This window comes from Scardinius erythrophthalmus, assembly GCF_964197995.2.
Source record: "Scardinius erythrophthalmus genome assembly, chromosome: 11".
In the NCBI taxonomy this organism is placed as follows: Eukaryota; Metazoa; Chordata; class Actinopteri; order Cypriniformes; family Leuciscidae; genus Scardinius; species Scardinius erythrophthalmus.
The window spans coordinates 42,712,900-42,726,508 of NC_138231.1; the positions used below are offsets into that span (position 1 = coordinate 42,712,900).

At 39.1% G+C, this 13,609-nt stretch overlaps 1 protein-coding gene across 1 annotated transcript; it reads right to left on the reverse strand.

Annotated features, from left to right (window-relative positions):
- Positions 1–17: 17 nt before the first annotated feature.
- amd1 (adenosylmethionine decarboxylase 1) lies at positions 18–13,525 on the reverse strand. The gene is made up of 9 exons (XM_081378268.1): positions 13,183–13,525; positions 10,293–10,379; positions 9,226–9,352; positions 6,552–6,654; positions 6,402–6,444; positions 6,045–6,189; positions 4,727–4,819; positions 4,485–4,640; positions 18–2,304 (listed from the first exon to the last, which is right to left on the reverse strand). The coding sequence occupies exons 1-9, from the start codon at positions 13,293–13,295 to the stop codon at positions 2,164–2,166; spliced, it is 1,008 nt and encodes a 335-aa protein (XP_081234394.1). The 5' UTR covers positions 13,296–13,525; the 3' UTR covers positions 18–2,163.
- Between the last annotated feature and the right edge of the window lie 84 nt (positions 13,526–13,609).

Genomic DNA, 13,609 nt, shown 5'->3' on the forward strand with positions numbered 1-13,609 from the left:
CTCACAAGTACACAGTTAATAGTTATTACCTTTATTGAAAGCATCAAGCTCTTAGTACAGATATATTTAGCACATCTTGACCAACCAAGGAAATAGCAAGAGAATTGGAACAGCAAAGTTTCCCCTTCCCAACTTCCCGTGACATTCCCGCAACTGAACCCTTTCTACAGAGTTCCCTTATCAACCTACACAGGCTGGGAAGAACTGGTAAGAAAGATGAAAAAGGTCCAGAACATTTGAAAAGTTCACTCCCCACCTCAGAATAGGGCCAGAAAAAAAAGAAAAGGTAAAGTATATAAATATAAATATATACTTGGTCCGCAACATCAATGTATAATGTGTATATGTAGAAATCCCACGTATAAAGGCCAGAAAAATATTTGAAACTACCAACCGTTCACACAAAAAGTGCTAGGTGTGATATGTGATCATGCTCATGTGGGTTCTCCAAGCAGTGACACCTGTTGCGTCTGAACTACTACTGTAAACATCCAGAGACATTCATTACTAGACTGGCATTATGTAGGGAGATTTCTCTAGCTAAAGATGTTTCACAAACCGATCTGCCAGACATAACAGAAACACACACCAGCTGCACACTTCAGGTTCTCCGTCAAATTAAATACCGTACCCACTGCGCATCACACTCAGGGACCAGTAAACCAAGCTGGTTACATTGTGCGAACAGAAATTAAACTGGTTAACGTTACAAAGGGCTGAAGCAGAGACACTGCACAGTAAAGCTAGTCGCATGCACTGGCAAATAGACACACACACACACACACACACACACAAAAAAAATCTTTCCCTCGATGCACAGAGAGGGCATGAACTGGAGAGGTGGACAAACTACTGCAAAAAAAGAAGAAAATTAATAAAACTGCAGTTTCTGCAGCCGTGGGGTGTGGAATGATCCGGGTCGACCCTGACATGCTCAGATCAGTGCGCGCCTATTGTGTGCTAACCAGCTTCTGTAGAGAAAAAGAGAGAACTCATTTTGTTTGGAAAAAGGAAAATGCTTTGCTGTGCGATCGGCACACGAAAGCAAAGTGTCTGTCCAACTGTTTCAATTCACCAGCGGGCCGGACAGCCCTAGGGTCCTTCACAATGACGGACCGCTCTTTCTCCCATGGTTCCTGCTACATGATTCAGAAACATCAGTTCACATCGTCACCTTTCAGCTAACTAATGTTCTTTCTTTTACACTCAATACATTCACGAGAAAGGCCTTTTGAGGAAAGGAAGACGGCAGTTGAATTTCACCATAATGGTTATATATTGCAGATTATATGATGTTGTTATTATTATATAAGGCAACTGTTGAGTAACTCATCTTTTGAAACATTCACTTCCCCAGCACTTTGAATAACGACAAAAACCTGGAAAGCTAAGAAAATAAGCTAAGAAAATCAGATGAACTTGTGTATTTTTTTTTTTTCTTTGTATCTTCAAACAGAAATAGAAATATTAGCTACCTGTGCAAAGTTCAGCTAACGCTGCGTTTTCACTAGATGTCTTCAGCTAAAACCAGAGCAGGCTGTCGACACTGAAGGCGACGGTTAAGTTACTCAAACTTCTACAACATTCACTTCTCTAAGTACACTGAATAAACACGGCTGTCTGCAAGGTTGAAGAAAAAGAAAGTTTTTTTTTTTTTTTTTTAGGATATCTTCACAGAAAGGTTAGCTAGCTATACAGTAGTGAGTTGCGTATATTTAAAAAACGTCATGTGTATCAAACCGAAGTCGAGAGAAATGAAATGTAAATAAAACACGGTGGTGTGTATTGGTCTGAGCACGTCAGGGTCCTCGCCTAGTGAGGCCGGAAACCCTGTCTGTGGGGGATGCGAGGGGACACTTGCAGGAAGGGAAGGGAGCATTGCATGTATTGGGACGGTGTGACATGCCTCACACACACCACCAAGTTCAAGAACTCTACATGCACTTCAAGATCACAGCAAGAGTGGGCTAGAATATCTACAGGGACACGAGCAGAGCTTTCATGCACGATATCTACGTCATAGGTACAAGAATGCGTAAATGTTAAACTCAGGGAAGATCTACAGCCAGAAGACTCCACACACAGAAACCGTCTCTCCGCCACAAGACTACGCCGATCCTCGCAGCCGCACAATTTCTTCTTACGCTTCTTCATTTCAGAGGTTCAGCTCTGGTTCTGCGGCCGATTCTTGGCGTAACTGGTGAAGACGAAATTGTAGTCGTTGAAGTGGGCCAACTGGCGGTCAAGGCGGCGGAAGCCCTCAATTTTCTGAGCTGGAGAGAAAACACTGCGACATTTGGAGCTCTGTTGGGAACGAGACGAGACAAATGAGAGCGAGTTCGATCACTCAGAATCACAGCGTCAGCTGATGCCAACGGTGAAGATATTGAAGCTGCACGTCACCTCTGAATGTTCACTAACAATGGACCTTGTAAACTCCAGGCTCGACTGCAGTAACAGTGCAACGGAAAAAATACAATCAAACAGTGACCGAGTTATTTTTATTAAATGAATGTTATACCACATACACACTGATATTGCTACAACGGCATTGCACTGCGATTAGAAATCCAGAAACATTCAAAGCATCGGTCAGGCGGTTGCGTAAATATATTCACTAGTAATATAATATTTATGAATAAAATAATTGGTTCGTTTATTGCACGGTGTCCATAATGTTAAGTAACTAAATGTAATTACTAGGGTTAGTTGCATGTAATTACGCACAATTCATAGTAATTACTATAGTGACTACATGTAATGTAAGACACTGTACAATAAAGTGTTACCAAAGAATTTTCTTAGAGATGGATGAGGAAAATAAAGTTCCTGAAATCACTGTTCGGTGTGTCTGAAACAGAAGCTGGCGTCCCTCGACTGAAGGTGTATTACTACGACTAACATTCTCAGTGCGCATACATACAGCTCCGGGGCCGTGTTCACAAAACATCTCATCTTACTAAGAGTTCTCAGTAAAAGTTCTTAGTAGGGCTGCATGATATTGAAGAAATATTCGATATGCGATACGATAATCCTTTAAGTGTGTAAAATAAACTAATTATCTTTAAAATACATTTAAAATTATATAACTAACATGCGTGTTTCACATTCTTTTTGTGACATCCCTATAACTTGTGGAAGTGAACAGCAGTGTTTTACTGAAGCATCAGAAGTGTTATTTGAACATCAGTGTAAACACAGGGGTTCAGGTTATCCTACATCAGGGTTATTTAGCAACACAAACTGAATAATCAAGTGTAAAAAATAAAACACTGCTTGAATGAATGAATTATGTATGAATTACATACAGTACCAGTCAAAAGTTTGGAAACGTTAATATTTTTAATGTTTTTGAAAGAAGTCTCTTATGCTCATCAAGCCTGCAGTTAAAAAAAAAAAAAAGTAATATTATGAAATATTATTACAATTTAAATAATGGTTCTCTTTTTTAATATACTTTAAAATGTAATTTATTTTTGTGATGCAAATCTGAATTTTCATCAGCAAGTACTCCAGTCTTTGGTGTCTTATGATCCTTCAGAAATCATTCTAATATGATGATTTATGATCAATGTTGGAAACAGTTGTGCTGCTTAATATTTTTTTTATAACCTGAGATACTTTCAGGATTATTTGATGAATAAAAAGTTAAAAAGAACTGTATTTATTTAGAATAGAAATCTTTTGTAACAATAAACACTACCGTTCAAAATTTTGGGAACAATAACTTTTTTTTTTTTTAAGAAATTAGTACTTTAATTCAACAAGAATGCGTTAAATTGATAAAAGGTGATGGTAACGATTTATATTGTTAGAAATGTTTTTATTTTGAATAAATGCTGTTTTTATGAATAAATGCTGTTTTTACGTTTTACTCATCAATGAATCCTGAAAAAAGTATTCCAAAAAAATATATTAAACCGCACAACTGTTTCCATCATTGATAATAACTGAGTATCAAATCATCATATTAGAATGATTTCTGAAGGATCATAAGACACCAAAGACTGGAGTACTTGCTGATGAAAATTCAGCTTTGCATCACAAAAATAAATTACATTAAAATATTATAAAGAGAACCATTATTTTAAATTGTAATAATATTTCATAATTTTTTTTTTTTTACTGCAGGCTTGATGAGCATAAGAGACTTCTTTCAAAAACATTAAAAATAGTAATGTCTCCAAACTTTTGACTGGTACTGTATATAAACTGATTATCATTAAAGCTATAAAAGTTATTCAGCCGAGAGCAGCGAGTGATTTTCTCTTTGTCTTTTGTTCATGACTCCAGTTGCGATATTTCGATAAATTGTGCAGCCCAAGTTCTTAGGTAAGAGTTTCCTCTTAAAACCGATTCACAAAGCTGCTGAGACCAACTTTACGAAGATGTCTTGTGAATACGGCCCCTGATGTATAATCTTAATCCTAGCCGTCTAATTTTGTAACGTTTCTGATGCGTCACTGCGTTGCATAACAATGTACCTGATTGACGAAAAGCGTTGTCACAAATTTCCCTGGATTGAAGACATCCACGACCTTGCGGATAATCTCATCATAGGATGTCTGGGAGAGGTTGGTTTCAAAGCTGACATAAGAGAACTCTGGTTCAGGGGTGATGTGAATCGTCCAGTAAGTTCCCTAGAAAGAGAACCGATCTTAATCAAAACAGAGCCACTTCAGATGACGTTTCTCATGAAGAAACACAGCCTTAAATGTCTCCTTACATCCGTTTTCATTCCATTCATGGAGTATCCACAAGGGTTGAACATCGTGGCATCAATCACTGAACCTGGAATCAGGTCACGAATTCCACTCATCTGTGGAGACACCAAAGACAACATTCAGGTAGGGCTGGGCGATAAAACGAGATGTCTTTTTCCTCGATCCAAGTTTAACACAAGTTTGATATAATGTTAATGCACCAAAAGCGGAACGAAACAGCGATACTCGTTTGAAACAGAGCATTTATCAAACGGCAGCGCAGCGAGAGATCGGTCTCGATCACATGACCACTAAACAGCGATCCAGTGAGAAGCACTTATTCAGCAAGACCTCGAATGTCTCTGTGACTTAAACTAGTTCAAAGCCAGCGTTGACAAACTAGAAAGATTGTGCCATGAACGAACCAGTTAGAAGGCTTTTCAATCTACAAAATCACCATCATTTACCATGGATTTACTGTAGTAACACTCACTGGCAGGCCCACACTGTGCAGGGAAAACTCCCTGAACTGCTCAATGGTTTTGTAGAAGAAATGTGGTTTATTCGTATCAAATCTTTATTGTATTATTAACGTAGAAATGTTTTAAAGTAGTAATGGAATGGAATTAAATGAAAGTCAAGTCAGAGTATTTTACCCTATGCTGGTTTCATTTTTAATAGATGTTACTGTTTTTGTTGATCAACATAAATTTAAATCTGCATCCAAACTCAAGATACTGTCAAAATGTGCATTTCTAAGAGACGAAGCACGGAATATTAATATCACAAACTGTGCTGAAGAAACACGTCAAAGTCAGGAAACACAAACCCGATTCACGACTTTAACAAGATCACCCGTCAGCAAATGCAGAACTAAGAAATAATTTTTTCTATTGCAATATTTATTTTGATAAGAAAAAAAGATTGAAAAAACGATTTTCCTTAAGTTAACTTGTGCATATTTTGATCATTATTAATGTTTTGAATGTTCTACCCCAGATTTGCAAGATGTTCACCTGTTTAACAAGTGCTTGTCATGTTCTGATGATAAAGAGTAATTTAAAGTGAGTCTGGTTTCTAGAACTGTCACTCGGGAGCAAAAACTGCACAAATCGACATATATCCTGACAATTATTGATATCGATTGATAATTTTACTGTTTTACTTCTATAAGCACTGGGTCGTGCATCCATAAACTGTGGCATTTACATGGTACTTCGATGATGATCAAAGTTTCAACATTATGTGCTTTTTGAAACGGTCATAGTAAATGTTGATTTAACTAACGGACCAGTCGTTCGCCAATAAAAGAAAACAGTGCGGAGCAGAGGTGAACCGTACACGAGTGACATCATTAGCAGAAACACCGTCTTTCATGTAGAACTGGTCCATCACAGCTGGGTCAAGGTCACTCATCAGAACTTCTAGTGTCTGGTCTGCCTGCTTATTCTCCCAGTATTCCGGCAGCTCCAGCGTAAACAAGTACCTTCAGGACACAGAGGACCAGAACACCATGTCAAATCCAAACGGATGTCAGTTTTGTGGTTTGGTTTCAGGAACAGCCAAATACTCCACTAATCTAAACTTTCCAATGCTAAAATTTGGCCTCCTAGTTCCAGTGCGACACTGAACCTTTGGTAATAACGGTTTATCTGCAGTCGGATAAGATTGTGAAGTGTAGATGATGTAGAAGCTCACCAGCAGTCTGAGTTCAGACGCCCCATACAGTAGGCTGCTCCATCTGTGCACGGACAAGAAGAAAGATCAAGATCCATTTATTATTCAATAATACTCACTCATCACCATTTCATACACAGTTTGCTGCGTCTCATTTTCACCAAACCGTACTTGGAAAAATCTGGCTGAGAAACTCGACTTCCTCCTGGAAGTTGCGGTGAGGGAACTCTTGATGGGTGGGCTTCATAAAGTTTTTACGAGAATAGAAGAAATTCTGAAAAGGGAAAATAAAGAAATTTCATTAAGATACGTTGTACAAACACAGACGTGCTTACGGAGCCCCTAAAGCAGGGATCAGCAACTCCGGTCCTGGAGGGCCACTGTCCTGCAGAGTTTAGCTTCAGCCCTGATAAAAACTCACCTGCCTGTATCTATCTAGTAATCCTGAAAACACTGATTGCCTTGTTCAGGTGTGTTTAATTAGGGTTGGAGCTAAACTCTGCAGGACAGTGGCCCTCCAGGACCGGAGTTGCTGATCCCTGCCCTAAAGGGACATGCTGATGGAAAACACATGAGATGGGAGGAACACGCTGTGTCTGAAACACGAGTAGGTACTGAAGTAATTCACAACCACTAAAATAACAAGTTGTATATAGTATGAGTGTAATACGGACGTACAGTGGCCTCATGGGATAGTAAAGTGTCCATCGTACGCACACTTCAGAATCTCACCAGAAGTAGTAGGTCATCCAGGGACTTTTTCCCTACTCTTTTATTTTAAGTACTGTGAATTCAGACTAGGGATGGGACGATTACCGGTTTCACTATAAACTACGATAAAATGTACTGACAGTTAGTATTATCGTTTAAAATTGAATTATCATTAAAACCGTGTTTGATTATCACGATTTTAATTACTCGCTGTAAATCATGTCCAGCCAGCAACAGGCTGACGCAGGCGCAGCGTTGTTGTTTTTTTATTCGAGAAGGAATGGCAGAAGGCAGATTAATGTTTTAAATCTTACATGATCACAAAAATATTATCAAACTCAGTAAACAATAAATCAACTCTGATTTCATTTTCAATACAATCGAAAACGGAGACGCAAGACGGCAAGTTGTATTTGAACGAAACGAGAAAGCGTGAGCGCATCCGTTGTGATACGTGTGCGGTGTTATAATGTGTTATTGACAACGGTCAATTTAAGGAAGGAAATGCCACAGAATATAATCTTGCTTAAAAAAGTGCACAGAGCTGCTGTTTTATTTGTTGTTTGTTGATTTTCAAATATAAAACATATATCAGCATCAGATATTTTTGAACACTTTCATCTCGTTTTAACAAAACAGTGATAATATTGATAATCACAATAATTTGGGTCACTATTATCGTGATATGAACTTTTCATAATTCAGACACACTTCTTTTGTCACACAGTTAAAGGAGAACTCCGGTCAATTTTAACATTGAGCTCATTTTTTTGTACATTTGGAGTGCTGTCAATACAGAGAACAACGACAAAAATCGGTGTTGCCTACACCGAGTTATTCTATTTTAAAAATTTGCACCCTGTTGACTTCAATGGGGCAAGTACTAAACCTGCTTTTAGCCTCTTAACATCCTTGATGTGTCATTACAAGTGCACAGAAAATACCAGCGCAAATACCTGTTTACATCCTGTATTCGGTTGAAGTCCAAAGTAGTCGATTGCCGAGTTCACGCATGTGATCATTGGTAACTAAACCTATGCGCGTGAACTCGGCAATCGACTACTTTGGACTTCACCCGAAAACAAGATGTAAACAGGTATTTGCGCTGGCTTAATTAACATAATTTTTATACATATCTTTCACATCTACTGCAGTCAGATTCACCCGTGTTCACTCAGAAGGAATCACTCACATTTTCTGTGCACTTGTAATGACACATCAAGGATGTTAAGAGGCTAAAAGCAGGTTTAGTACTTGCCCCATTGAAGTCAACAGGGTGCAAATTTTTAAAATAGAATAACTCGGTGTAGGCAACACCGATTTTTGTCGTTGTTCTCTGTATTGACAGCACTCCAAATGTACAAAAAAATGAGCTCAATGTTAAAATTGACCGGAGTTCTCCTTTAAGTCTTAACTCAAAACCTATTTGTTTAACCAGAATTATCATTCATAACATGTTTTTCTTAAACATTCTCCAAAACTGTATTACAGTCATAATGTTTCCTTAAGTACCATTAGTCTTCTGCATCTGACCCTTCCTCAGCTGGCCACCTCCTGTCTGTAAACAGCGTTGTGTTTTTTATTTTTCCTCGCTATAGTTTGTATCCGACTGGAATGCGATATGCAATCGCTCGTGTCTTGGACTGGGCAAATGTCTACTGTCCATTTATCATGTATGAACTGACTGTTTGTTCCTTACTGTCATTGTTAAGCGTCCTTGAGTTTGGGAAAGGCGCTATATAAATGAAACATATTACACAGTTTTTCACAACTATAGAGCAGGAAGTATGCGATTTGAGCCAATGAGTTCACGTTCCCCTGAAATATTTGAGAAGTTTTGTGACAATGTTTCCTCTTATATCATTTTTTTTTATGTTTTTTTTTTAATCGCCATGTCCCTTTAGGGACATCCTGAATACTACCAATGATTAATCTTTATGACATCACATGCAAATTGACTCATTTGAAGCTCACTCTCTTCAGTGCGACTGTAATCTCACGGGAACTCATAAACCTGATGATTTGCGAGCGGAACTTCTTAAGCGTGTTATCACCTCGCATTACTGTGGTTGGAGATGGTGTGCAGTAAATTCCCTTCCCCAAACATAAACCTGTGTGTGTGTGTGTGTGTTACCTCGATGGCATCAAAGCCGCAGTACTCGCGAGCCAGCTCCAGCAGTGGCACCAGTGCCTGCAGTAAGAGGGTGGTTCCGCATGTCTTCAAAATGAAACGTCTCTTGGAGACAAACATGCTACTCTCACTGACAGAGAAGGAGAGAGTCGAGTAGGACTGGTTTACAATAATATAAACAATGTGAATATCAATGATTTGAATGCACTTACTACAACCCACAACAAAAACGCCAATAGAGTTGGGAAGTTTAATTCATTTTCAGGACTCAGTTCTCTTGAATTGTTTATTTCAGCTAACGGATTCATTCAAAACGTCAATGGAAACCACTGTGCAGCATTTTTATTGGTTATTATAACTAAACTGATGCATACAATTATGCTAATGATTAAATATTCTTCCTTTGTTATTTATTTTTTCCAGCAAAAATACATAAATGCCAATATCTAAAGCACTTTCTTTCGGACAGCTATGAATAGCTTTGAGCCGAACGCTCCCTTTGACCCTTCTGTCTCTCAGACCTAATAAATGGCTTAGCTTACGCTTAGCAGGACGCATTTACAACACTGCCTCTGAATATACACCCCATGACCTGGTGAATGTCACACAGATGCCACTCATACTGGTCTTATCTCGGAGCTGAAACACTACGGTCTGCTTATCAGCGGTGACCGAGGTCAGTGTGTATTCGCATGTATCGCGTCGAGATATAAACATTCAGTGCTTGCAGGAACACAGAGGCTTTATGCGTCTATCCTGCAACGAGCCAGTGAAAGTAAACGCCTTTACTTAAATAAAGCATTTGAAACATATTTAACTGAACAATATTCACGTAAGAAAAAGTCATTTTATCTTTATCTCAGTTTGAGCAGTAACGTCACTACAACCTATTCAGACACTGGATTTATTCCACTTCTCAGTGACGAGAAATCTTAGTTTCATGTCGATTTTAAGGTGTTGGTCAATGAAAGGAGGACAGCAGTTGTGAAACGGGCTGAAGGATTAGTGTCATCATCACAATCCTGTCCTCTGACCTCAGACACACACACACAACAATGTCAAAAGCTCACCTGAGTATATAAGCTTCCTGCTTGTCAGTCTTTGTCACACTTATAATCAAACAATGCACATTCTCCAGAAGTTTGTCCCACTCAAATCTGAAAAAGCACACAGAGAGAGAAAAAGTAAGACCTCACTTATTATTAGGAAACAATAATATTTTATTTTCTACATGAACCTGAGTAGGTAAGCTACTTTTCATATCTGAAAAATGTCACATTTCAAATATTGCAGCAATGGCAAATATTTCCAAAGTTAGACCTTTTGACATTTTGTAAAAAAAGAAAAATAAAGACGGCGCAGGATGGACATCTGAACGCAGATCGAGTGGATGTTGTGGTGTGTGGCGGAGGATACTCTGGCTTTCGGTGAACTCGTGCGCTGAGATCTCAAATTACATGTTATTTTATCGGTTCAGAGTCATAGGAGAATCGCACAGCTCTAAAGATCTCTACTAGAGATGCACCGATATTAAAATATTGGCCCGATACCGATAATTCTGTATATTTGAAAGCCGATATATTGCCCGATAAATCTAAAACCAAATTTGTATATAATTTTTGAGAGCCTGATTACAAACGCAAGGCTCACCATTAAAAGCCATGACCCAAGCACACGATTATAACGCTCTCATTATAACTTTATGAAGCTTATATGACAGACTGGCGCTGCACATGTTGCACTTTACTGTATTTCCCTCTCTTCCAATCATATTTCAAGCAATTAAAAACCATCATGGTGAACAGTGCGCATCTAAAGTGTCTCAGCTGAAATAAATAATCATTTATTTATTGGCTTTAATAAATTTTCTTATCAGGCCGATACCGATATGGTGGTCGAGAAATCGTGCATCCCTAATTAAAACTGTCCTGGAACACTTTCAATCTCAAAATATAAAAATACATAATTTGAACCGTGAATAAACTATTCTTAAATTAAAGGTTACTAATGCATAACATATTACGTGTACTTGTTGATATGAAATATGAGCCGTGATGTGAGAAGAAAACCAAGATAAAGGATTTTATCTTGATTTTCAATCAAGCTGCAATTGTCAAAACAAACAAAAACTGTGAAAATATTATTTGACCGTGTGTATTTGTGACACATAATCCAGCGCCAGCTCTGAAATGAGTCACTGGAGAAAGTGCTTCCTCATGCTGTAGGAAGAGGAGGGGCAGATCCACGTCCTCCCGACTCATCCTGGCTGTGCTCCGACACTAATGATCCTCTTTCTAGTGTCTCGGAGAGGGTTAACCAACGCCTTCCCGGAAGTAAACTAATACCCTCATCAGTCATTCACACAGCCGTAGCCAGAGAAACCGCAGAGATCAGCTTTCAGCACTTCAGAGAAACTGAAGGGACAGCTTTACGCCAGGATACGACAGACTCATCCGGGAACTGATGTCCTCATTCATAATGTACACACTTATTGTCTAAATGAGCTGAATCGTCTTATTTTAAGGTTATTGATACATTATGGCGTACTGAACCGTATAAAAAAGTACAAGAATGGTATAAATATAAAATACACTATGAAAAATAAACTATGGTTTTTGGAAACTTGTTGATTTGTTATTTTACAACGCTTTTTTGGTAGTATAATTGTATCTTTTTGCTTTTAATACGATTCATGGTATTACTACCGGATGTTTTTGTAGTAATAGATTAATCTGCCAATATTTTGAGAATATCAGTATTGGCCAATAATCATGTTCATTAACAAACAATATATTTATTTACTAGATATCTATCTATCTAGCCCTGCCAACTGTATGCACACATATTTAGTGAACGTAAAATAAATCTATACATAAAAAGTGTTTATTTTTCAGCAATTATATTTTACGCATCTTTAATAAAAACACTGTAATTTAGCCTTGTGGACATCAAGACAAATGTTCCACCATTCCTGCACGTTTCCTCGATGTTGTGTTAGTGCTGAAAGCGACGATGTTGTTGTGTGTCTGCATTAATTCAGCAGTTCACAGTCATTGATCTGCAGCTGTCGGGCTCTAATGCGCACTAGAAACCAACCAATGAGCGAGCGGAACTCTCGGCCAATCACAGCGCGGGGCGGAGCTTACGGCGTGTGACGAAGCCACGTGACTTTCACATGCAGGCTCTGCGGCGCAGGACCAACCGCCATGATAGTTCCCAAAAATAGAGCCCTTACATGCAGTCATTGACATACGCATGTGTTCACATCTCTGCGATTCAAAATGTTCAGAGAGGAGTTTCTTTTAAAAGTTATTGAAGAAATTAACATTTAATCCTTATATCTGGTGGTCGACATAATAAATCCATTCATTTAAGTGCACAGATACAGCAGATAAGACAGTGTTTGAGGAGGTGTGTTTGCTATGGCGCCATATATACTAGTATCAGCTAGCGGTAGCCAATAGCTAATCAATTGATCAACATTCACTCAAGCTAAAGCGCGTCAATAACGGATTCAGACAGAAGCAGAGCTGATCCTAAAGCTTCAGTCTAACCGAGTGACGATTCAAACGACAGCTGAAAATCGCAGAGCGATGATAATGGATATCAGATCCAGCCTAATGTTCAAGATATTGGTAAACATGTTGTTGATGTTGGAATAATTTAAGTACGCGTTGCAGAAAAAGCTCATCGGGGCTCGAGGTTCAGCTCCAGTCATGACAGCACAAATGAATGGGTGAAAAGGGGGATGGTGTGTCAAAAATGGCCAAACCTACTGATCCTCATGTCAGAGCCACATGCCACTCGCTACTCGCCACTCTCGTTCCCGCAGAACTATTAGCGATTATATTAACATTCCTAACATTATTGTCATGTTTTAGGCAGGGCTTAATGGAAAGGGTGTGAATCAGACCAGTATATCTGGCTCGGTTAAATCCAGCCTGACACGGATTCACCCACCTGGGGATAGTGCGTAGATCCCCGGTCCCTTTGGCCTCGTCCTGCCGGGAGAACCAGACCTCCAGGAGCTTCTCGGTCCCCTCGAAGAAGTGTGCACCGTTGTCCTCTTCCATCGTGAGACAAGCAGACTCCAACAACAGAAATTAAAGCGCCGGATGGAATCCCAATTTAATTAGTCCTTTATTGGTGGTTATAATTTATTAGCTTAGTTACAGTCCTTGAGCAGTCCAGATGTAGTTGCCTTGTTTTTTTTTACCGTCTTCCCTTTTGCAGAGAATACCGTGAGCGAGTGCTAGCTAATATCGCCGGCCATACTGTGTAAGCGCAGAATGGCAGTCTGCGCGGAGCTTTTATTACCTACTAGCCAACGTCATCTTCGCTGTGGCCAATCGCGGCCAAGAGGCGGTGCTCGTCTCGGCAGCGATTG